General features: G+C 59.2%; 1 protein-coding gene across 1 annotated transcript; it reads right to left on the bottom strand.

The window, feature by feature from the left end:
• Positions 1-2,464: 2,464 nt before the first annotated feature.
• Positions 2,465-24,534, bottom strand: PRKX (protein kinase cAMP-dependent X-linked catalytic subunit). Its single transcript, XM_037511711.2, has 9 exons — positions 24,384-24,534; positions 18,664-18,832; positions 15,827-16,090; positions 14,995-15,114; positions 12,116-12,211; positions 9,912-9,969; positions 9,496-9,573; positions 6,102-6,250; positions 2,465-5,944 (listed from the first exon to the last, which is right to left on the bottom strand). Exons 1-8 carry the CDS (start codon positions 24,532-24,534, stop codon positions 6,125-6,127), a joined length of 1,062 nt encoding a protein of 353 aa, XP_037367608.1. The 3' UTR covers positions 2,465-5,944; positions 6,102-6,124.
• Positions 24,535-24,751: the final 217 nt, after the last annotated feature.

Here is a 24,751-nt window from a genome sequence, read left to right as displayed (position 1 = left end):
CCTGAGTGGACAGCAAGGCCCCCGCTCCTCGGTCAGGTCCTGCAGAACCAAGTCATTGAGGTGAGACCCAGACCCAGCTGGCAGGGCCTGGTTCCTGCCATGGATGCTGGGTGAACTCTGGGCGCGGGGGGTCTGTTCCAGGCTGTTCCAGGCTGTTTGCACAGACGCTTGGGAAGAACATCCATTTGATGGGAGTTTCTCCCCCAATAAAGAGCTGACGTGATCCCTTAGCTCGGTTGCTCTCAAGAACGGCCACGTGCACCCCACCCCCGACAGTGTCACATCCTTGAATAGCCCTTCTAGTTCCTCACCCTGTGTTGCCTGCTAACCAACATTTTAATTTTAATGATTTTGGCTTTTTTTAGATTTCACATAGGAAGCCTCGCCCTATCTGACTGATGTCACTGAGCTTCTTGTACTCAGAGCCCATCCCTGTTGTTGCCAATGGCAGGAGCTCCTTTTTCATAGCTGCATAATATTCCACCTCCGTGTGACACTTAAGGGTTAGGATATGTGCTGAGAAATGTGTCTCTTGGCAGGTTTGTCATCATTTAATGTCACCTAAACTGCATCTTCTTTATCCACTCACCTGTTGCAAGACCCTACATGAAAGGTTGCCGTCCTGCTCCCATCCGGGTCTGGTTTTATTTTTCTTTTAATTTTTAATTTTTTTAAAGAGGGTTTGAGTGGTACCTCTTAATTTTTTTTTAAAGATTTATTTGTTTATGCATACAAGAGCTGGGGTACAGGCCAGAGCTTTGGGGGGGTGAGAGGATCCACCAGAGACAGAGTGGGGAGCAGAACAGACAGACTGACTGAAATCCACGGCTGAGGGGAGCAGCGGGCGAGACAGGAGAGGTCTGCTGCGCCCTGTGGGTAGCTCCCTGGCTGGGGATCAAACTCATGCTGCAGAGGCTGCTGACAGCTTCATAGGCGGCATCTTAACCTCTTGCACCACCAGGGAGGCCCCCGGTGTGGTTTTATCAATAAAACTTTATTGCAACTCGGCCCTACACACCCCCAACTATTTACCATCTTGGCCCTTTGTAGAAAACTACGACCAACCTATTGTACAGTTGAACGTGGCTAAGAGGTTAGAACTTAAAAGTTCTCATCCCAAGGAGGGGGGAAATGGTAACTTTTTGGGGAGAGTCAGGAGTGATTTGGCAAAACCCACTAAGAAATCCTCGAGCTGGACCCGGACAGTGATGTAATGGCCACTCTCTCTCAGCTCAAGATCGTTGGCTTGGATATACGAGACGAGCAAAATTAAGTGTGTTTATTAAAGTGTCAAGACAGAGGACTCGGGGCTGGACGCAGCTTCATGGAAGGCCGGGAAAGGTGCCGGAACGGTCAGCTTCTAAAGGGCGGATTTCTGGACAGTTCGTAAGACAAATGCTTTCAGGAGCAGCTCGGGTCCAGCTGAGGGGCCCACCCGGTTTATGGGGCTGAGTTTCTGTGCACCGAGGGAACTGGGGGGCTGTTCTATTTAGGACCTTGTCTCTGGCGACCGGCAGTGTGAGCCCAGCCAGGAATCTCAAAGCCGACCTCCTTTGAAGTTCCTGGCCGTCTGGAGGCCGCGGCTTCCAAGACCTGCCCTTCATCACCGAGATAGCGGCTCCCCGAGCGGCCTTATCACAGGCCCAGATGGCGCACATCCTGCGTGGCTTGTGCCTGTTCTTGTCAACGGTGAAGACACAAAGCAGCAGGGTGTTTGCCGGAGCCGCGGGCGGCGAGGAATTCTGGTCTCCATTCCTGTGTGAGCTCCCCCGGCTGAAATTCGGGGGGTGGGTTGATGAAGGCAGAGTGGGAAGCCACCCCTCCAGGACTCTGCACCCCACTCTGGGGCCGGGGGAGGCTGTCCTGCCATTTCTCCTTACCCTGCCCCCAGCACACCCCACTGAAGCCGCAGATGCACCGGGGGAGACAGAGGGAGGGTCACTTTGTTTTATCCCCGGGGACCAGCACCCCAGTGCGGGCTGGGATCTGACGACTGAGGTTATTTATGCGGCTGCAGACAACGAGGTTTATCCTTTTTACCGTTTATGCAGGTCGCACCAGACACGCGTTGTTCTCCGTGGAAGACAGTGGTGGGATGGAGCAGAGAAGGGTCTCGGGATCACACCCCCTAAAGGAGCCCCCAACCATGTCGGTGAGGCTCACCTGCACCAGGCAGATCCGCAGACCGACGGGAAGACCAAGCCTGTGACTGCAACCAGGAACCCTTAACCCATCAAGCCCTCTGGCCCGAAACGTGAACAAATGGCGCAAGCGAATTGTGCAAAACCAGCAGAAAAAGTCCGCCTGCATCATCGAGACCAGAGAGAGGGGTCCCCACCCCATCCTTAGCTTTGGCTCCCGAAATAAAAACATGGCGTTTTTAGAAAAGGCAAAAATTCAACCCTGAATGGACACTTTCTCTGTTGGGGATGGAGCAGAACGAGACCTCTTAAAAGATACAAAGTTTTATTAAACAAACCTGGAATCCAGTCTTACTCCATAAATTAGACAGCAGTAAAATTTCCCAGGGATATATACAAATCACAGTGATTTTCATTGTGCAAGGGTTAGAAACAGGCTTTGATTTTCCTCCCTGAAGGCAGAGCTGGGAGGACCCCGGGGCACCCCAAGGCGGGCCAGCCGGGGCCAAGGCGCTCGGTGCGGTGCCGAGAGAAGGCAGCTGGGACAGGGCTGCGGAGGGAGGACAGACAACAGGACCCAGTCAAGCAACACATGGGGATGCCGTGGCATAAATAACAACACACCCAGCACGTGCACACATGCACACGCACGCACACGTGCACACACACACAAACATACCCAGGGCACGCGTGTGCACACGGGCTTTAGAAGGCTGTGCCAGCACATCTGTGAGGACGGACATTCTGTAGGATGCAAGCCCTGACCCCGGGGTCTGCAAAGTGGGCAGGAAGAGGGTCTTCCTGGGGAGACAGGCCCACACCCTGCACGTCCACCGGGGCTCACACACACACATGCACAAACACACAAACACGCGCACACACACACACCTGGAACGCTGCAAGCGCGTGAACGCAGTACCTCACGTGCTCTTCTCTAGGTTGTTGCCAAAAGGGGTCTCCGCCCAGGCCCTGCCTCCAGGAGCCCTGACCCCACCTGCGGAACCAGTCCCATCAGGGTCGCCAGCGCGCAAACGCTAGTCACCGGGGAGAGACGAGGGGGCACCAGGGGCGCTCACGCCAATCACCAGGGAGAGACGTGGGGGCGCAAGTGCAGCGGCGGAGGCTTCCCCGACGGTGCTGGTGTCTGCCAGGCGGGTCCGGAGACCCCACGGAGCCTTCGGCCACGTCCAGCACGTGATGTTCCAGTGAGTTCAGGGCGCTGGTGCCGCCCAGAGGGGGCGGGTCCTCGGTTAACAGTGTGGAGCCATATTGTCACAGGTGGTGCAAAATAGAGGCCACTAGGTCGGCGCAGGGCTGCACCCCAACACCCCGCTGGACACCGAGGTCTCAAGGTTGCACCGTGCAGCTGGGAGTGGAGCTCTGATGCGTTACGGGAGGAGACTTGGGCACAGGCACTGCAGTTGGGGTGACTCTTGCCTATTTTAAGTCGTCAGCATGAACCTAAATTTCCCCACAGTGTTTATGCGGATTCCGGCTCCCCGGGGGAAGGAGATGCAAGCGCAGGAGATGCCTCAGCATCTGAGCTTTGTCTCCGCCTGCACTTCCAAGACTCCGCACGGCGAAGCCTCCTCCTTGGGAATATAACTGCCCGCTCAACGCTACAGGCCGTCGGTCATGGAGACGGTGCAGGGTTGCTGGGGGTGACAGTTTCACACCATTGTGGAAGACTTGGGGTTCGTTCCTGCTCCCGTGTGGTGAAATGCGGGGCTTTTCTGCAAAGCTTGGCCCAGATGGTCTCTGCTCGTGTTCACACATCCCCAGGCCCACCAGGGTCCGAACCACCCCAAGCCTGTGCGTGGGTTTAGGGCTGGTCTGCAGGAAACCCGCCTATGTGTTGCCTTTAAGTTGCAGCCCCAGCAGACACCACATGTGTCCCCAGACGAGTCTAACAGCACCAGGGAGTCCCGGGGTTCTCTTCCACCTCTCACTGGCTTTGCAAGGCTGAGCTCGAGTCCCTGACCTGGCCCAACGCCACGCATAAGGGCTCATGGGTCTGCACGTAGTCGTCCCCTGGTAGTCAACAAGACACCCTGTGTTTTAGCTTTTTAAGCCAAAGCCTCCACAATAACTATAAAAATTTATTCCTTCAGCGCCCTTGAGAGTTCCGTTTCCCCTGCAGGTTCAGAGAGAGCATGGAGGCCCCCGTTCTAAGCTGTGGACACCCCAGGATGAAGCGACTCAGGGACTGTCGCTGTCTCACCTTCAAAATTGCACAAACCGTTACCTCCTGATTTCCTAAGTGGGTCCCAAGTCAGGTTCGCAGAGCGGGGTACAATTCCTTCTATGTTTTGACAAAAGGGGTGACTTCCCAAGGAGCAGACTTCTAGCTCCGCAGGGGAGAGAGGTAGCGAGGACACGGAGGGCCACCCTCCCAGGATCTGCATGGGCACCAGGCTGCAGCTGACTTGAGCGTGGACACCTCCAGAGATGGGGAGCCAAGGCGTCCCCAACAGTCCCTGTTCTGCACCTGGGGTGGCTGACACCCCCCCACGCAGCCCCCAGCCTGGCTGCCCGGGCTGCTGGACCTCTGTGGGCAGACTATGAAGGGAACCTGCCACAGCAGAGGTTCTAGAACCTCCTTCTTAAGAGCAGCGACCTCCAAGGACAGCAGACACACAACACAAGTGAGTGGATCTGCTCTTCAAGAGCTTCAAAGAACGGGCAGCCGCTATAGCTGTCCACAGCGAACTGCAGGGTCCAGGAGGAGCATCTCACTGGTCAGAGAGACAGGGATGGCAGGTGGGCAGGACAGGACGGGCGCCACCGCTCTGGAAACACCTCCGCTCAGCAGCCAGATAGTCCCCAAGGGAGTCCCTTCCTAGCCAGGCCCGGAGAAAGCAAACACTGCTGAGAACATCTGCGGAAACCCTCCCGTCTGTGAGAAGCAGCTGTTACCTGCAACCCGGCAAGTACCTGCAGACGCACAGGTGAGCGGATCCCCTGCTCGCCAGCCCCCAGATGGTTTGTTCTCCCCGCTCCCGAGGTGCGAGCCCAGAGGTCACCGCGTGGAGGTCGTCCGTGGAGGCACCTTTTGTGGCAGAGATTCAAACCGACTGAAACAGGCTGACGTTGCTCCGGGTCACGCAGAATTCCCGAACGCAAATCCGAGAGATTCTCGACTCTGTTGCGTAGTTCAACAAGCTCCACGGACGCAGGTGGTCTGAGGCCAAGAGTCAAACTCCTCTCTCCTCCCTCGTCTCTGGCTTCCGGATGCAAAAGCTGCCGGGGGCAGGGGTTCGGGGGTTCCTGAGGATGCTAGACGCGCACCCTGCCGTGGTTTTTTCTGCACACATGGTCACAAAATGCAAATAAGCGGACGGAAGATGCACCGTCCTTTGCAGAGTCTTGCACAGACTCTTGAACAGACTCTGACAGGGAAAGGGATTGAGGCCAAAGTGACGACTCTGCTGAGGATGGACAGCTCGTGCCCTGTGACGGCACAGCGCCTGGACGTGGTTGTGCTTCCCTGACACACACACACACACACACACACACACACTCTCATGCACACACACGTCTGCTCCAGCCAAACACCCAATGTCAGTGAGAGAAAACAAGGAATTACAGCAGGAACACAGAGCTAACAGATGAGACGAGACCTCCACCCCAACAATTTTACAGATTTCCGGCCGGGAGGGAGATTTCCAGTTGCTTAAGTAATGCCGGGTGAGTGGATTCCCACTGGTGTCTGACGTCTTCACGGACGGCAGACGGAGAGGGACGTGGACACCGACGTGGACGTTGCTCCGTCAGCTGCGTCTGGAGGTCGCTTCGGCCCGTTTCTGCGGGAAGTCAGACCAAAGAGTCGGTGAGTTTCTCAATACCTGGTAAATACCACGAGGATGACAACCACACGCCCTCTCCACGCAATATCCTGCTGGTGTTGGCGCCGCGTGCCCCTCACCGCCTGTTCACTCCTGAGACCACAGCCCTACACACCTGTCAGCTGTGGCTCCCCAGCCTCAGAAATTCTTGAAGGCTTCCAGATCTTTGGGGGACACCGGAGGGGCCGTATTCCAGTCATTTTCAGGGTACGCTTCGAAGTTGGACGTGTCGCCCTCGCCGCTCACCTTGGGCACGATGGGGGGCTGCAGGGTGGGCGGAGACAAGGAGGCAAGGTGAGAAGGTTGTGCCTGGGACTCAGCCACATACCCCCCACCTGGGTGATTCACCACGAAGCTAGAAATGACGACGTCGTCCTTGCTGATCAACCAGCAAAGCTTGGAATTGAGACCTCAACCGTCGGTCTGACGGACCGTCACACACTTGAGGAATTACTAGGGAACGTGGGTACCTGCCCCAAGCACTGGCTTCTTAAATTGCAGGGTCGAGGAGCACTTAGTCTGCCTGGTAAATGCAGACTTCCAAGCCGGCCCAATGCAGGTAGTTCTTATGCTATTAGTCCAGAGCCAGACACTGGAAAATTCTGGAAAGATGCAAACAAGCCTCAGACACAGGCCTAGGAATGTCTGCAATGGAGCTTCCATCCTATGCTGACAAGAAGACGTCGCTGGGATTGAGAACGGGGTCAGCAGAGCTTTCCCATAAAGGGTCAGTATTTGGGGACATATTTGGGGTTTTTTGAGTCATACGGTTTCTTTTGTGACCAATCTGGTATTGTGCCCGGGAACCGCCCAGTGACTGCCAATAAATCTTTATTGGCAAAAACAAGCCGGGGGCCGGATTTGGTTGAGAGCTGCCGAGCCCCAGGCATGAGGTTATTTGGATCAAGTTAGCTCAGAGGTTCACAGATGTGCTTCCTCTAATGGTACGTGTGGGGATTTGGCCACTGTTGGGTCACCCCCACCTCCCAGCTCAGCACAGGGGGATTGGTCGGAGTCTAGATGTTTTCAAGAGACTTGAAATCAAGTCAAGTACAGGACAGACACAGCTGGAGCGTCCTGATGGAGAGCAGGCACCTGGGGCACCTTCAACTTGCGCCCACAATGAATCAACACTAATGAGAAATTGTGGTTGAAAAGGAAAAAGCTCCTGAGGATCCTGCGGGTGCCCCATCAGCCACCGTCACGCCGTGTGCCTGAAACACAGCCGGAGCTGGGCAGTCAGGGGGGCGAGGCCGGCCTCGGAGTCTCCCCAGCAGCAGACGTGCAGAGGCAACTCAGAAAAACCACGCCAGGAAGCGTCAGCGCCGGGCTGGTGCGTCACAGCCCCGGGGAGGGTCTCCATCACAGAGCGGTCGGGCGTGCGCGCACACACATACGTGGGTTTCACGAGAATTCAAAGATTTACGAGGCTGTAAGAAGTGAGGGAACTTAAGAGTGGCACGCCCTTCTTCCTTGAAGCCTCCACCCAGGGCATGGAACCCAGGCAGCGTGAGGGCCAGCCAGACTGGGCCCCACCCCTCCGGACATGTCCGGCTCACTCCCCTCTTCCACGTGGTCCCTCCACTGTCACCTGGAGAACTTTGAAAAACTAATGAAAATAAAACTACACAAAGACGCGGCTTTTCAATCATGAGTTGGCGAGAAAGTCCAAAGCTGGAGAGTTCATTGTGCCCTGAGGCTATGGAGGAGAGAGGCCCTCTGACAAGGCGGTCTGGATGGCCAAGGACACCACCGTTGCCGTGGAGAAATACCTTATCGAAGTCGCAAAGTTTCCAGTGCACCTTTGACCCAACGAGCTGACCCCTAGGATTCAGCCTCACCCAAATGTGAGGTGATTCTCTGCAGCAGGAGCTTGCAACAGGCCAGAGTCCCTCAGCTGGGTAAGTCAACCAGCAGCGTGAAGAGAATGAGAAAGTTCTGCAAGTGTGTGGGACAATCTCCAGGCAGTCCCGTGAGCAAAGGGCTAGAACACAGCCTATGTAACTCTAGCTTTCGGGTTAAAAATAAAAGAAAATATGAGTATGTGCGTACACATGGCTTGCCAGGAAACTGAAGAGACTACAGAGAAATCTCCTAGAAGCTGTTACGTAGCAACAATGAAAGGAAATTAAAAAATACAAATACATCGAATGAAATAATGTCCCAAAAGACTACAAAGAGCAGCTGTAACGATGTCATCAACCGAAAACAACGGAGTCTTTTAACGACCCGATTCACCCCTCCTGTGAGCTTCGTACTTAGTTTTCTTGACTGTGGGAAGGAATGATCCAGAATGCTACACGTCAAATAAAAATGAAACGGGAAGACAGGATTGGGGAGACCGCATAAGACGTCACTTCTCACCCAGATCCCCGTTTATGAATGCTTATTACATGATTATAAAGAAACTAACAAATAAATAAAACACTAAACACTAATAAAGAGGGCTTCCCTGGTGGCCTAGGGGTCGAGTCTCAGCGCTATCACCACTGTGGCCTGAGTTCGATCCCGGGCCAGGGAGCTACCCACAGGGCACAGCAGACCTCTCCTGCCTCCCCGCTGCTCCTCTCAGCAGTGGATTTCGGTCGTTCTGCCTGTTCTGCTCCCCATTCTGTCTCTGATAAGTCCTGTCACCCTCCATCCCTCTGGCCTGCACCCCAGTTCTTCTACAAAATTAATAAATATTTTTTAAAAAACCCAGAAAACAGTAGTTACCTACAGATAACTGACCATGATGGTCCCAATAGTGATTGGGTGTTTGAACAACGCAAGCCTGTCCCCGACTCGACTGAAAAAAACAAGTCAACTTAGTACAAGGCGACACTGGAAAGATTAACACTTGCATCAAGTGAACCGCGTCCATCAAGCTTCCACAGAAGGAGTCACCTGAGCAGCCTGAGCTTGGACCCAGACATCAGCAATTGTGCAGGTTTCTCCTAAGTGGGGAGTCTGGAAAACAGTCTCATGTCCACACTATTTTGATTATTATAGCTTTGTAGTATAGTTTAAAGACTGTGACTGCGATACTACCCTTCTTCCTCTTTTTTGTTAGTGTTGCTTTGAATTTCTTGGGTCTTTTCTAGTTCCATATGAATTTCAATATGGTTTGAAATATCCCAAAGGAAAATTCTCCATCTGAGCTGCCACCTCCAGCACCTATGCACAATAACGGTGAGGGTAACATAAAGACCCGCGGCCTACCTGTGTTACTCCTCTTACCACTGCCCCAGGGGAAAAGGGAGAAAGACTCTGGGTGGTTACAGATAGTGGGGAGACAGCAGATCCCAGAAAGTGCCCCTACAAATCCTGGGGTCCTCTTGGTGGCTCTTGAAGGCTAAGGTTGCTGTTGGGGACCGTGTCTTATCAGCGATCTGAGATGGTGGATTATATTGTGCCAGTTATTGATGCATTGACCGTAAATACATGAATCACAGACTGGGGAGCCCTCCCATTGCAGCGGGGAGCACATGGATACAGAACGAAGGGTGGCCCGTCGACATATGTTGTACCTTCAGTTTTCTTTCGGGAACGGTCTCCCAGTCCACAGGCCGGAACCAGCGGTGTTTCTTCACGTCATCTGCTCCGTTCTTGGAAAGAAACACACGTCATCAGCATGTGGGTCTCGGAGAGGCCGGGAAGAAATAGGAGATGGAATAGGGAGCTTGTAGCTTCAGGGTCTGGGGTTTCCTTGGGAGGTGATGAAAAAGGTCTTTACGATGGACGGTGGGGCTATAGCTCGAAGCCACTGGACTGGACACTAAATTGTCTGCAGGCGGAGCCTAGCTCGATAATGGCGCTCAAACTAAACCAAACCCTGGCGGATACCTTGCAGACCACAGTGGCTCCATTTTCCGTAGGCCCAGAGTTGGAATCGGATCGATATTAAACACTGAGACATTGCCACTCAGCACACACAGACACTGACCTTCATGTTGCCCAGGCGCCGGGTTCTGTCCACCACAAGTAGCTTCCGGATGAGGTCTCTGTGTGGGGGAAGGACACAAGAGCCATAGAGTGCACGTGAACCACGTGTCAGAACCCATAAACCCCCCCATGACCTTACCCTTTGCATCAGAGGTCAAGTTGGCACCTTGGCGCCTCCCTACCGAGCACCTCTGTTCACCCTGATGGGTTCCTGTTTCCTGCCAGGGACGAGTTTACAGGAAAAGGGTTGAGTCTTTGTGGGGGAACAGGCCCTGGGGTTTACGTCAACGGCCCTGCTTCCCTGAGGACAGTGAGGCTGAGCTTACAACATGCCAGGCCAGGTCAGGTTATCCGCGATTAAAATAAACGGCCTGCCCAGCCCTGCGGGTCTGTTTATTTAAGGGGTCCTGATTGACAAGGTGCCGTTCCCCAAGCATTGTAGGATCTCACTTCTTCGTGGCAGAGGACAAACAAAGAGAACGGATTCAACAGAATGCTTCGAGGCGGAGATTAATTAGAGGTTACCGAAGGGAAGTTGGGTGGGGGAGTCGAGACAAAGGGTTCAAAGGCAGTTTGAAGGGTGTAATTGGCCCCGGCGCTGAACTCAACCGAGTGTCTGCGCAGGCCGAGTCGCACCCAGGAGTCCCTGGAACTCCATGATGTCACGATGGAATGTTCCTTCGATCATCAACGCCGGGAGACAGACAGTCTTCCTACGGAGCTGGCGGCAGATTTCGCTTTTGAGTCCGTCTTTTCCTGCAAGGAGCCTGAAGCTCCGTCTGAACCCGCATGCATGTGGGGTGACCCCACCAGCCCATGGCGATCGTCTAGATGAGAACTGACTCCCTGGTCAGCGCCATCGGATTCGGCGCACAATGGAAGAAGTGAGGGTCCTTCCACGCCAGCTCAAGCATCCACTCCACGCGCGACTCCGGGCTCCTGCTCTAGCTCGGACCCCAGACTGAGGAGAGCGGGGTGGGCCTCAGGGTTGTCCGGGGTGGGGGGCGCTGGGATTCCAGGGCCTCCACTTGAACTCATCGAGACAATGAAACAGGGGAGGGGCGAATTAGTGAGTCTCGGATTGAACCGACGTGCGTTGCACCCCTATAATGTGGTCTCGGCCGTAAAGAGCGGGGAATCTACTCAGTATATTCACGGGAGCGCCCCGGTCGTGAAGATTCCTGCTGCGGAATATCTGCTCGTGATCACACCGATGGCCCAAGCCCAGAGCTCAGTCCTCAAGGGTCGTCTCCGCCTCGGCTCTGCAGACACATATTCATCCTCCTCCGCCGTGAAGTCCTGGAGCTCAGCGCGTGTCGCCAGTCAGTGATGCTTCAATCCAGAAAGGAAGAAAAAGAGGAAACCGGAGGCCCCAAAACAACAGACTATTGTACCATCCGTCTGAAAGGGCGGAGTCACCTGTAGGGGGTGTGGGCCTGGAGGAAGGGACGCCCCCTTGAAGCACCCCCCTTTTCTCGTGAGACTCCCTAGGATCCAGCTGAGGCAAAGCCAGCGCCAGCTGCAGCCCAAACGAGCGGGTTCGTGGGCACGCGGGGCCCGGAGGGGGCCGCCCAGCTCCCAGACACGCAGGCGAGACAGCCGGACCTCGGGGCTGATGTGTTTGCTCTGACTGGACTTTGCTGCTACTTAGAAAATTAGCAAGAAAAGCCAACGCAGCTTCGCTCTGTGCGCACACGCTGCAGCGCCTTCCCCACCACGGCTGCGGCCCGTCTCCCTGGAGCAGCCTGTCCAGCTCCGGCCCCGGAATGGCGACGGGTGAGAACAGCCCAAGAGCCGGGGCCGAGGCCTCCGCAGATGCAACAACACTGGTGCCTACTAGTGAAAATGCAGGGTTTTCTCTCCGGGGCCACACGCCGGAGTGGCCAGCACGTGGGAAGGGGGTGCAGCCCACCCCGAGGCCGCGCTTGGGGCTCTGTGCAGCAGCAGGTGGCCGGCAGGGACGCGCGCGATCCAGGCGGGGTTGTGGGTCCCCCGGGAGGCGGCCTCCCGGCTAATCCCACACGTCGGTGACCCCCACGGGCACCAGCATGACCAGCAGGCGTCGGGGTGACGGATCACGGAGACGGAGCCTCGAAAACCTCACCCCTCAGTGGAAAAGCTGAGCCCGGGGGGCAGCAGTGACCCCGCCCGCCGCGCCTCCTGGGCTCCGCCGGGAAAGTGCGCCACGCGGCCCGGCTCACTTACTTGACGCTGAAGTCCAGGTGTCTGGGGAAGTCGATCTTTCCCGCGAGGATTTTCTGGTAAATGCCGAAAGGGTTGTCGTCGAAAAAAGGTGGAAACCTGTTGGAGGCAGACGCGTCCGCATGGAGCGGGAGCAGGTGCGGAAAACCCCGCGCGCGGGGCCCCCGGGGCCGGCGGATGGGCCCTCGGGATGAACTGCTGGGCCAGACACAGCTCCGTGGGGAGCAGGAGCCGGTCCAGCGTGAAGCCCGCGGACAGGGGCAGGGGAAGGGCCAGACAGAGGGCGGAAGGGGGTGACAGCCTTTGCGTCTCGCCCGTGTGCGCCTGGCAGTGCCCGGTGGGTGCCAGGCACAGCTGCAGCTGTGGGGGGGCCGCCTCATCATGGACACAGCGGCTCACGGATCTAGAGACACTCAGAGGCCGGCGGCTGAGGCCACTGGATTCACCCCGGTCCCGGTGGGCGGGGAGGCGGGACCCACAGAGGTCTGAGCTCCTACGTTTAGCCAACAAAGGTCTGGCCCAGGGGTTCACCGGTCCCCCGCCGACTCCCTTTTTAGTTTTAAGATCTATTTATTGATGCACACAAGAGCTGGGGTGCAGGCAAGAGGTGTGGGGGGCAAGAGGATTCCCCAGAGACAGAGTGGGGAGCAGAACAGGCGGAGCCACTGAAATCCACTGCTGAGGGGAGCAGCGGGGAGACAGGAGAGGTCTGCTGTGCCCTGGGGGTAGCTCTCTGGTTGGGGGGTTGAACTCGTGCCGTAGTGGCTGCAAAGAGCTTCACGGCGCTGAGACTCCCCCCCCCCCAACGCCCCGACTGCTTTGTAAATAAAGTTTTATTGGCACGCGGCCCCCGCCGTTCACCAGCTGTGCTAATGGGCTCCCTCAAGATGGCGGACCCACCGTGGAAACGAGGACCTGACTCGTGCAGCGTCTGGAAATTGGGAGGAAAACCCCAAACTCGCTGGAGGAGAAACGGATTGCACATCGCACAGGCCGAGGGAAGCTGAGAAGTTGTCACAGACCAGCTCACTGGGGCCTCAAGGGGCCGAGGCGAGGGCGCAGCTCCCAGAAGCTTCTCTGGACCAGGCCAGCCGACCCCGACCCCGTGAGAGCAACAGGATTATCCCGCCAGAGGGACTTCTCCACTGACGCCTGACGGAGGCGAATCCCGGCCGGCAAAATTGAGTCTCCCGTTGGTTCCAAATTCATTCCCGATGCTTTTAACTGGCCCTGGGACCCCTGGTGTGGACCCCTGAGCTCAAGACGGGGCGTGGGTGGAGGCTCCTGGGGTCTAAGACCCCCTCTGTGGTCACTGGACACAGCTGCTGGCTATAAGCTAACGCTGGGGACACGTGAATCCTGTTGTGTCTGAAATCACCAGAAGCCAGAGCTGGACGTTCGTGGGGCAGGACTGCCCTCTGGTGGCCAAGGCTGCCGGCCTAGGGTGTGTGTTAGCAAAGCTGGTTCTACTGTGATTTATGAGACTCGTCTGAGTACAGAGTAAAGGAAAATCTGGAAGACCAGAAAGATACCCAGGTAGATGACCGGTGGATGGACGGATGGACGGATGGATGATGGACAGAGGGATGGGTGATGAATAGGTGATGGATGGCTGGGGGAACAGATGGATAGAAGGATAGAGATGGGATATGGATGGGTGGATAGTGATGGGTAGAGGATGGATGGAGGATGGATGGAGAATGGATGGATAGATGATGGATGATGCATGGATGGATGGATGATGGGTGATGGATGGTGGATGGATGGATGGATGGATGATGGAGGGATGATGGGTGGATGGATGATGGATGGATGATGAATGATGGAGGATGGATGGGGAATGGTGGACGATGGATGGATGGATGGATGATGGATCAATGATGGATGATTGATGATGGATGGCTGATGCATGGATGATGGATGGACAGACAAACAGCATGGACAGATGATGGATGATGGATGGTGGATGGATGGATGGATGGGTGATGGATGATGGATGGATGATGCATGGATGATGCATGGATGAGGATGGATAGAGGATGGGATGATGGATGGTGGATGATGCATGATGGATGGATGATGGATGGATGGATGGGTAATGGATGGATGGATGGTGAATGGATGGATGATGGAGGATGGATAGAGGATGGATGGGTGATGGATGGATGCATGATGATGAATGACGGATGGATAGATGATGGATGAAGGATGGGTGATGGATGGATGGATGATGGAGGATGGATGGAGAATGGATGGATAGATGATGGATGATGGACAGAGGATGGATGGATGATGGAGGATGGATGGCGGATGGATGGATGATGGATGGACGAACAGATGGATAGAACAATACAGGAGATGGAATACGGGTGCGTGGACAGATGATGGATGGATGGAACCTCTGTATCCTGGCCTGCTGGGTGGCTGGCAAGGTAAGGAGAAGACCCTCCAGTCCTGGGCAGGTCTGGGGGAGCAGCCAGGGCACAGACACTCGGGAACATGCCCTGACATACTGTTCATCTTATCAAAGCCCAACCTCCAGCACCCAGTGAGCATCACCCTGATTCAGCAACCCCCCCAACACCCAAAATTCCCAAGAGGGCTTCACACTGCTGGCTGATGACCCCACCCCTGTCAGGCGGTACCCAGACCCGCCTGTGTACACAGCGGCACCCGTGGGCCAGTGCTTCTCCAGCGTGGACGGGCACCAAGTGGCCACTGCGCTCCTCCCTCCGTGCTGGGGAGCTGGGGAGGCGGGTTCCTTTCATATTCCGGGCACACCAGGTCCGCGCTGGCGGCTCAGCCATGCGCGGGGCAGGGAGTAGGCGGGGAGCCTCAGGGAGATGGCACCGCGGGGGAGGTGCACGCTAAGCCCTACTCACCCCGACAGCATCTCAAATATCAGGATGCCCAGCGCCCACCAGTCCACCGCTCTGCCGTGGCCCTTGCTCTGGATGACCTCGGGGGCCAGGTACTCGGGCGTCCCGCACAGTGTCCACGTCCTGCGGGCAGAGAGAGGCGGTCACAGGCGCAGGGACCGGTGAGCGCGGGGCAGACGCAGGAAAGGCCACCAGCTAACGGCGGGAACCCCGCGCTAGGAGGGGCTGCTCCACAGTGTAGACAGGGCGCGCCTGCGCTGCACAAAGCCCTCCATGCCAGGCTCGGTCCGACTCGGAATTCCCGAGTTCGCGTCCGGTGTTAGTGAGCGCGCACTGCTGCCCTCCAGGGGCGCACGGAGGCCGGCTCGGTCCTGCGACTTCAGTCTCCAAGCTGGGATTTTGGGGGACATTTGGGGTTTGGCCGGAGCAGACAGCTTTGGAGAGGGTTAGCTCAGAGGACACTTGGGGCTTGCTAAAAAGTGAGCTTCCAGCCCCACCTAGAGGCGGCAAAGGACTGAGCAACCAGGGGACCCCCACCCCGGTGTGCCCAGAAATAAGGGCGCAGAAGGGACGCGTTTCCAGCTCTCCGGAGAAGCCACCCCGTGCACCTGTCCCCCCACCCGGGGCCCTTCTGGGGCGTCACCCCCACATGGGGGGCTGTGTGATGGCACCGCTGGCCAACTAGGGCGCTTGGAGCAATACGGGCATCATCGTGCCAAGGCAAGGAGCGGGTGCGTGTTTCTGGGTGTGAGACAGAGAGATTCGGCTTCTCCAGAGCCTGGGTCACAGCTGGCCTCACCTTCTCCCCATCCCTGGACCACGGCTCCCGGCTCACCTGTCCACCAGCTTCTTGGCGAAGCCGAAGTCGGTGAGCTTGATGTGTCCGTCCCTGTCCAGCAGGATATTCTCCGGCTTCAGGTCACGGTAGACGATCTCCCGCGCGTGCAGGTACTCGAGGGCGCACACGATCTCGGCGGCGTAGAACAGCCCCGCGTTGCTGGAGAAGCGGCCGCGGTTGCGCAGGTAGCTGAAGAGCTCCCCGCCCGGCACGAACTCCATGAGCATGTAGAGGAAGCGCTCGTCGTGCCCGGTCCAGAGCCTGCGGGCAGAGCCGGGGACGCGGTCAGCGCCGGAGCGTGTCCAGAATCTAAGGGCGCGAGGTCGGCGCTGGGCGGGGCTCCCTGGTCCAGAATCTAAGGGCGCGCGCCGGCCTGGGTGGGGCGCGCGGTCCAGAATTTAAGGGCGCGCGGTCAGTGCCAGAATCTGAGGATGCTGCGGACGGCGGTGGGCGGGGCGCACGGTCCACAATCTAAGGGCGCGGGATCAGAGCCAGAATCTAAGTCCAGAATCTAAGGGCGCGAGGTCAGTGTCAGAATCTAAGGGCACAGCGGTCTGCGTCAAGCGGGGGCGTCTGGTCCAGGACCTAAGGGCGCCATGGGATGCGCCAGGCGGGGCGCTCTGTCCAGAATCCAAGGGCGGAGCGCGCGATCCAGAATCTAAGGACGCGGCGGTCAGTGCCAGAAACCAAGGGCGCGGCCGTCAGCGCCGGGCTGAGCGCACGGTCCAGAATCTAAGAACACAGCGGTCTGTGCCCGGCGGGGCGCACGGTCCAGAATCTAAGGGTGCACGGTCAGCTCCAGGCAGGGTGCACGGTCCAGAATCCAAGGGCGCAGCCTCAGCGCCGGGCAGGGCTCCCTGGTCCAGAATCTAAGGGCCCCGTCAGTGATGGGCGGGCGCTGGCCACAGGTGGTGGACACCCGGGGATGAGGGCGCCTACCCTGGGGGACAAGGTGTTGGTGCAGGACACTCAGCCGTGCACAGCAGGTGCCAAGACAGACTGAATCAAGGCCAGGTGTGGCCCAGACACTGGGGGCGCAACCGCCCACGCGTGGGAACCCTAAAACCCAGGGGTTGAGACTCCCAGGTGCGGCTGCGCAGGTGACAAGGCACCGAGCAGTTGTGGCGTCCACCCTGCGGGGCGACCGCAGCCTCCTCGGCCAGTGCCGCGGGGCCCTGTCTGCCCGATGGACACGGACATGACCCGGTGGACACGGCTCTGCTCCCAAGCCCGGAGAGCGCGGCGAGGCCGCCCAGGGACCGAGACAGGGACAGAAGCACGTCCAGGAACTGCCCGAAGAGCGGGCAACGCCAGCGGGGTCTCCCTGAGACCGGCCATGGCGCCCAGAGTCCAGCTGCCACGTCTGCTCCAAGTGTCCCCGGTTCAAACCCAAGCTGAGGCCTGAGGGCGGACGACCCAGACTCCCCTCCCGAGCACGCCGGGGTCCCCTTCTTTATCTGCAAGGACCAGACTTTCGCCTCCAAGCCAAGTCGATTTTTGGAGCCCGTGCAGACGGCTTCTTGGGTGGCCTCCCGGCCAGGGGCAGGGTCCCCAGAAAAGCAGAGCTGCGGTGATCAGTCCGGGGGGGGCAGGAAACCAACCCCCCAAAACACAACTGCACAAATGATTCCAGCACCGAGTGGTGGTGCAATGAGGCTCCCCCACCTGGCTCCTGCCGGTGTCCTGAGACCCCGAGACTCCGCTGAGTTCATTCTCAGAGGGCCCCGGGAACCCCACCGTGGCCCCCAGGGCACCCCTCCAAAGTGGGGGGCTCCGATGCCACCCTTGATCCTCATGCTTGACCTCAGCACCCCGCAGAGGCCACTTGACGAGATCTCTGACCGAGCGAGAGAGCACAGGCATGGGGCCTTGCCGGGGCCACCTCGTTTTAGTTACCTACGCCCGTGAATGTGTCCGGTCCCCTCCCACCGGGGAGTCGGCCCAAAGGTTCACCAGGGGAGGAGGGTCGTGAAGGGCCGCAGGGGGCAGGGACGGTGCTGGGGCTGCTAAATTCTGCGGAAATCTCCAGGCAGACAGTCTGCCCGGACAGCCTCGTGCCGTCGCCATGGAGAGCTGACATGACCCACGAGGATGTTCCTCCCAGGTCACCCCAGGACACCTCCTATCTCTGCACGCCTGTAATTCACGGGAGCTTGAGTCGTAGGAGCCAAAAGTCCGAAACTGCCCAAGCGTCCCTGGAGAGCTGGCTGGATACACAAAACGGGGTACGTCTCTACAGGGGAATACTACACAGCCATGAAAAAGGAAGGGCCGCCCCACGCCTGCGGCAATATGGCTGAGCCTCGAAGGCACGGCCGTGCTTGGTGCAATGAGCAGACAGAAGAGGACGAATCCCGTGTCGTCCACGCCTGAGTCATTAAATCCACAGTGACACCCAGTGGGGCCCAGGGGAGCGGGGCTGGGGTTCTTGTTTCACAGGGACAGAGTTTCAGCTGGGGGAGACGAGAAGGTTCTAGAGCTGGTTTGTGCAAGAACTTGAAGTTTTGAGGGAGGGGCCAGTTTGGAGGGAGGGGCCAGGGATGGGCAGGGAGGGGAGGGGAGAGGCATGGAAGAGGCCAGGAGGGGCAGAGGCAGGGACACGGAGGAGCACGGAGGGGGCTGGGGGTGCAGGGAGGACGGGATAGGGGGACATAGGGTGGGGCGGGGAGACACAGCGGGGAGGAGAGGCAGGGGACGGGTGTGCAGGGGACCCTAGAGGGATGGGGCGGGACAGCGGGATGCAGGGTGGGGTGGGGGACCCCAGGGGGCGGGGCGGGGCCGGGTGCTGGGGAGTCGGAGCGGGCTGGGGGGCGCAGGGGGGCGGGCGCACTCACAGGCGGACGAGGAACGGGTGGCTGACTTCCTGCAGCACCGCCTTCTCGTTGTGCACGTGCTGCTCCTGCTTGAGGCGGATCACGTCGGGGATGCTCATGACCTTGAGCGCGAAGAAGTCCTGCGCCTTCTTGTCCCGCACCAGCTGCACGCGCCCGAAGGTGCCCGTGCCTGCGGGGACAGCGGCGGTCAGCGTCCAGGGGGACAGGCCGAAGCCGGGGTATGTGGGACAACAGCACCAGCCTCTTGGGGCCAGGGATGGGGCCGCGAGGACAGCAGCGGGCAGCCTCCTGGGGCCTACAGGGTCAGGGGCGGGGCTGGGCCCTTGGGGATAGCACCGGTCAGCCTCCTGGGGGACTGGGCTGGGGCCGGGGTCACAGGGAAGCCATGGGTCAGCCTCCTGGGGGCACAGCATGGGTCAGCCTCCTCGGGGGACAAGGCCATGGGCTGGGGTCACGGGGCCAGCACAGGTCAGGCCTCCTCATCCCGTTGGCAAACTGACTTCCCCACTGATGTCTCCAATGACCATGACGGAGGCCAGCGGCTCATGCTCACGAGGGCAGCACAGCAACATGCCCCACGACCCCTGGACGTTTAGGGGAGAAGCTACTCCTCACCCTCTGGCATCCCCCCATATTGCCCCAAGCCACAGACACTCAAGAAGCCATATTGCCCCAAAGCCCCTCAGACACTCAAGGCGCCATATTGCCCCACCATAGACACTCAAGGCGCCATATTGACCCACCATAGACACTCAAGGCGCCATATTGCCCCACCATAGACACTCAAGGCGCCATCTTGCCCCACCATAGACACTCAAGGAGCCATATTGTCCCACCATAGACACTCAAGGCGCCATATTGCCCCACCATAGACACTCAAGGCGCCATATTGACCCACCATACACACTCAAGGCGCCATATTGCCCCACCATAGACACTCAAGGCGCCATCTTGCCCCACCATAGACACTCAAGGAGCCATATTGTCCCACCATAGACACTCAAGGCGCCATATTGCCCCACCATAGACACTCAAGGCGCCATATTGACCCACCATAGACACTCAAGGAGCCATATTGTCCCACCATAGACACTCAAGGTGCCATTTGCCCCAAGCCATAGACACTCAAGGCACCATATTGCCCCAAGTCATAGATATTCAAGGCTCCACATAGCCCCAAAGGCACTCAGATACTCAAGCCACCATATTGCCCCACCAAAGACACTCAAGGCGCCATATTGCCTCAAGCTGTAGACACTCAAGGCGCCATAATGCCCCAAGCCGTAGACATTCAAGGCGCTATATTGCCCAAACCATTCAGATACTCACACCGCCATATTGCCCCACCATAGACACTCAAGCCGCCACAGTGCCCCAAGCCATAGACACTCAAGACGCCATATTGCCCCAAGCCACAGATATTCAAGGCTCCACATTGCCCCAAAGCGACTCAGATACTCAATCCACCATATTGCCCCAACAAAGACACTCAAGCCACCATATTGTCCCAAGTTGTAGACACTAAAGGCGCCATATTGCCCCAAGCCACTCAGATACTCAGGCCGCCATATTGCCCCGCCATAGACACTCAAGGCGCCATATTACCCCAAGCCATCATATTGCCCCAAGTTACTCAGATTCTCAAGCTACCATATTGCCCCAAGCCATAGACACTCAAGCCGCCATATTGCCCCAAGCCATTCAGATACTCAGGCTGCCATATTGCCCCACCATAGACACTCAAGGCCCCATATTGCCCCAAGCCACAGACACTCAAGCTGCCATATTGCCCCAAGCCACTCAGATACTCAGGCCGCCATACTGCCCAACCAGACACTCAAGCCACCATCAAGCCGCCATATTGCCCCAAAGCCATTCAGACACTCAGGCCGCCATATTGCCCCACCACAGACACTCAAGGCACCTTAATGCCCCAAGCCATGGAGACAATCAAGGCGCCATATTCCCTCACAGCCCCTCAGATACTCAAGCCACCACATTCCCCCAAAGCCCCTGAGATGCAATCTCATTTCATGGATGAGATGGGAGACCTCCTCCCTACTCCTACCCTTGCTCACGGAAATCAATGACTAAAGTTGTCTTACGATATCAGTTGTGTAACGTTGAGGGCATTTATTTAATATTTAACTGAGGGACACCATTAAGGATCCGCCATGGGCCCCCAGTTCGGTTCAGCCAGACCCCAATCCTGAGAAAGCTTCTTGAAAACGTGAACTACACCCTGTCCTGCGGTCCCCCCGTTACTGCTGCAGCCGCCTGCGCGCAGCACCCACTGACCACCTACGGGATGCCTCTGCAAGGTCACTCCCCACCCAAGTCGTGAGGAAAACACCACGTGCTGGAGGAGAAAGTGACTCACACATGGACTAAAATCCAGCAAAGTGACCCGTTCAGTTGGGTGCAAAGATGAAAAACAAAAAGTTGTCTTCTTCAGAGTCTACGAGGCCCTTCTTTTCTAAGACACAGGGGTCGTCCCTGACGGACAGGGGCCACAAAGAAGTGGGCGCAAGAGTCCCTGACACATGGGCACGGGTGCCGGCCACTGTCCTAACTCTCCAGCCTCAGGATGCTTTGTCTGGAAACAAATCAAGGGCCCGGGAAGTGGTAACAACAAGGGCAAGTGACACAGGAAGACAGGAAGCACGGGGGCAGCAAGGACAGGCCTGGCTGTTGTCCCGGAGAGGCCGGCGCAGCTGGCGTGGCTTCTGAAAATGCCATGGAATACTACGCAGCCATGAACTAAAATACTATACAGCAGTTCCACTAAACCGATGGAATACTACGCAGCCATGAACAACAAAACACCGGTGCAGGCCTGCCGTTTGCAACAACATGGATGCACCTGGAGGGAACAATGCCCAGTGACAGCCAAGAGGACAGAGGTGTGGAATATACATCAGTGGAATACTACACAGCCATGAAAAATAAGATGCAAATTCTGTCAACTGCAAGAAAACAGATGCCCCTGGAGGGAAGGATGTGCAGTGAAATAAGTCAGCTGCCCCCTGCTTGCCCACCAGCCTGTGACGTCTGTGCCACTCGACTCGGTGGTGCCAGACACGCGCCTGGACCCCGACCACCCTGTGTGACTTCCACGGCAAAGGCATTTCCCGGGAGCATTTGCATGGAATCTTTGGGAGCAGAGGGGGAGTCTGGCCGGGCTCGCGTCACCTGATGAGACCAGGCTTGGGGACAGGAGGCCGTGTGGGTGAGATTTCACTGGACCTTCAGGGGGCATCAGAATACAAGCCCAAATCTGGAGAACCTCAACGTTGTCCACTCAGGGAGGTTGGCCAGTGGGCCAGCTCCTCTCCAGTGCCCACTCCAGACAGAATTAAGTGTGCGGTCGTCCAGGCCACCAAGATGTCACTGGGCATCTTCCCTCTCGATACATCCCTGTTCTCCCACATGGCAGGGTTTCATCATCATCTCCTTTTCATGGCTGCATAGTACTCCACCGACTATACTTGGTGTCCAGCTCTGGGCCTGCACTCCAAGAAAGCCTTGGAATCTCCTAAGCATTGAGGGTGATTCGGGCTTGGCTTGTTAAGTGACCCAGGGACTTTGGGGGCACTCCTAGGGGCGGGGGCTGGACAGATGGGGAACCCCCTACAGGATTAGGATGCTGGAAGGCGGGAAGGTAAGATTGAGTTCAGTGGCCAGTGGGTTCATCCAGAATAGCTGGGATTCCCAAGACCCCTGACGTTGGCCAGGAGTTCACACAGCAGTCGGGGAGGCCCCTTGGGGACAGTCCCAAGGGGCACCGGCCACCTTGGCCTCCAGGAGCTGCCCACCATCACCTCCAGGCCCATCAGGGAGCAGCCCCAGCGCCTGCAAACGTCCAGCTACTTCTCCCTGCAGTCCCAACTGGCGGGGGCCATGCCCAGGATTCAGCGGGCACTCAGGCTGCCCAGAAAGCGCCAAAGAAGGGGCTTCAGGGGCGGCGGGAAAGGCCAGGAGAGCAACACGTGGCCCAGCCCGGGTGTCCGAGTCTCTGTGTCTCTGTCCATCTCTCAGGTTGTCCGTCTGTCTTGTAATCATCGCTCTGTGGAGAGAAGGCGGCGGACACCACGGGCGTGGCTCTGGGGCACAGGATGCCACACTTCAGGTGTCTCCAGGCCACACCCGGCGGGCAGGACCCTCCGCCCGGCCACCCTCGGTCACCTGGGGACCCCTTCCGGCCTGCAGCTCTGTCCTCATCCGCGTGTCTGTGTGTCTGTCTCCTTCCCGTCCCCAGGTCTCTCTCCGTGTCCGTCTCTCTCCATCTCTATGTCTCTCTCTCCACCTCTCCGTCTCTGTCTCTCGCACACGCGCGCACACGGGTGCGGTCCAGCGCGGGCTCCTCCACCCCGGCTGTCCCCTCGCGCCCTTGGCGCCCCCAGGAAGGCCTCCCTCTCCGCCGAGCATCCTCGCCTGGGCAGCCCCACCTTTCCCGGAGGTCACGTCCCCGCAGGCGCGCCCGCTCCCCGGCGCCACATGCTATTTTTACGCAGCACCTGACTCACCGGGCACCCCATGCCCGCGTGGCTGTGCCCCCTGGGCCCCCCCCTGACACCCCGGGTGGCGTCCCCAGCCTCCACCCGCCACGCCCAGCGAGCGCCCTGGCCTCCCGCCCCGCCTTTCTCGACACACCCAAGGGAGGGGGTGCCCAAATACAACCGTGGGGCGCGTGCCAGCAGGCAGGGGGCTCCCCGGGGCCTCCATGGGGCACTGGAGGGCCACAAGCCTGGGGTTCTGTGCACGGCGGGTCTGCGCACAGCGGATCCCCCTGAAATCAGCCCAGGCGCCCAACAGCCACACCCGGGGAGGGGGCGCCGGGGAGCGGCCCCCCCTCTCTGATGGCTTTTGCTGCCCCTCTGGCTCACCTTAACCCAGGACCCTGACCCTCGGCTCCACCTTCTGCGCCCCGCCAGGTCCCACAGCCGCGCCCTCCCCGCCCCCACGTCTCCCCGAAAGCTGCTGCCCTGGCTCGTCCCCTGTCCCCTGAGTCAGCAGGTGTTGCCAAGACGACGCGGCGCTGTTTGAATCCGGCGCCCCGGGGGGGTCGGGACACTGGGACTCACTGGGGTGGCCCCAAAAGCGGCGCCTTCGGGGACTCGCGGGGCCGGAAACCTGCCTTTCCAAGCTGGCCCGTCGGGGCCAAGTTCGGGGGGGGCGCAAGGGAAACCCCAAGTTCAGAGGCAGGGCGCAGGGGGAACCGGGCGGGTCGCGGGTGAAAGCCCCGCCGAGCGCGCGGCCGGTCCCGGAACGCTGGGGACACCGTGCCCGGCCCCCGGCGCGCGCCCTGGGCGCAGGGCCGACCACCCCACGCCCTTCCCCGCGGCTGGGCAGCGCGACGCCGGCGAGGGGAGCGCGCAGGTGCCTCTTTGGGGCGGGGGGGTGGGTGGGGGGGTGTCCCCGCCGGGAGGGCGCGCGAGGCGCCGCAGGTGACGGCATCCCCCAGGGTCTGTGACGTCGGGCGCCCCGGCCGCGGTGGTCGCGGGGGGCGGGGGGCCGGGGTGGGCGGAGTGAGCCCAACTCCGGCGGCCTCGGAAGCGCCGCGCCGGGCGCCGACAGCCGAGCCGGGGTGGGCGCGCGCCCCGCCACTCTCGGGGCCCCCGGGGCGCCCGGCGCGGACCCTGGAGCCGGCGGGGCCGCGGCGGCCGGGCCCTTTGTCTGCGCCGTCCCCGCGGCCGGGCCCCCGCGCGGCGCCCACTCACCGACGGTGGCGAGCGTGTCCAGGTCCTGCAGGCGGTAGGCGACCGCGGCGGGCGCGTCGGGGTCCGGGTCGGCGCGGGGCGCGCCGTCGGGGGTGCCCCCGCGGCGCTCCGGGGCGTCGGGCTCGGCCGCGGGCGGCGCCGGCGCCTCCATGGGGGCGCGCTCGGGGTCGGGGCGCCGAGCCGGGCCGGGGCCCGCGGGGGGCCGGGGTTCCCGGGACGCGGCCTGGGCGGGCGGCGCGGCGGCATCAGCCGCGCCCCCCCATGCGCGCCCCCCGCCTCCCGGCCCGCGGCCCGGCGCAGCTGGCGGCGCGGCGGGGACAATGGCGGGGCGCGGCGCGCTCACTGCAGCAGCAGCAGCAGCAGCTGGT

This window comes from Talpa occidentalis, unplaced genomic scaffold (assembly GCF_014898055.3).
Source record: "Talpa occidentalis isolate TD23 unplaced genomic scaffold, MPIMG_talOcc4v2.1 talOcc4.15, whole genome shotgun sequence".
Taxonomy (NCBI): domain Eukaryota; kingdom Metazoa; phylum Chordata; class Mammalia; order Eulipotyphla; family Talpidae; genus Talpa; species Talpa occidentalis.
Note: the sequence above shows the minus strand (reverse complement) of the source record. Positions and strands in the feature narration are given on the sequence as shown.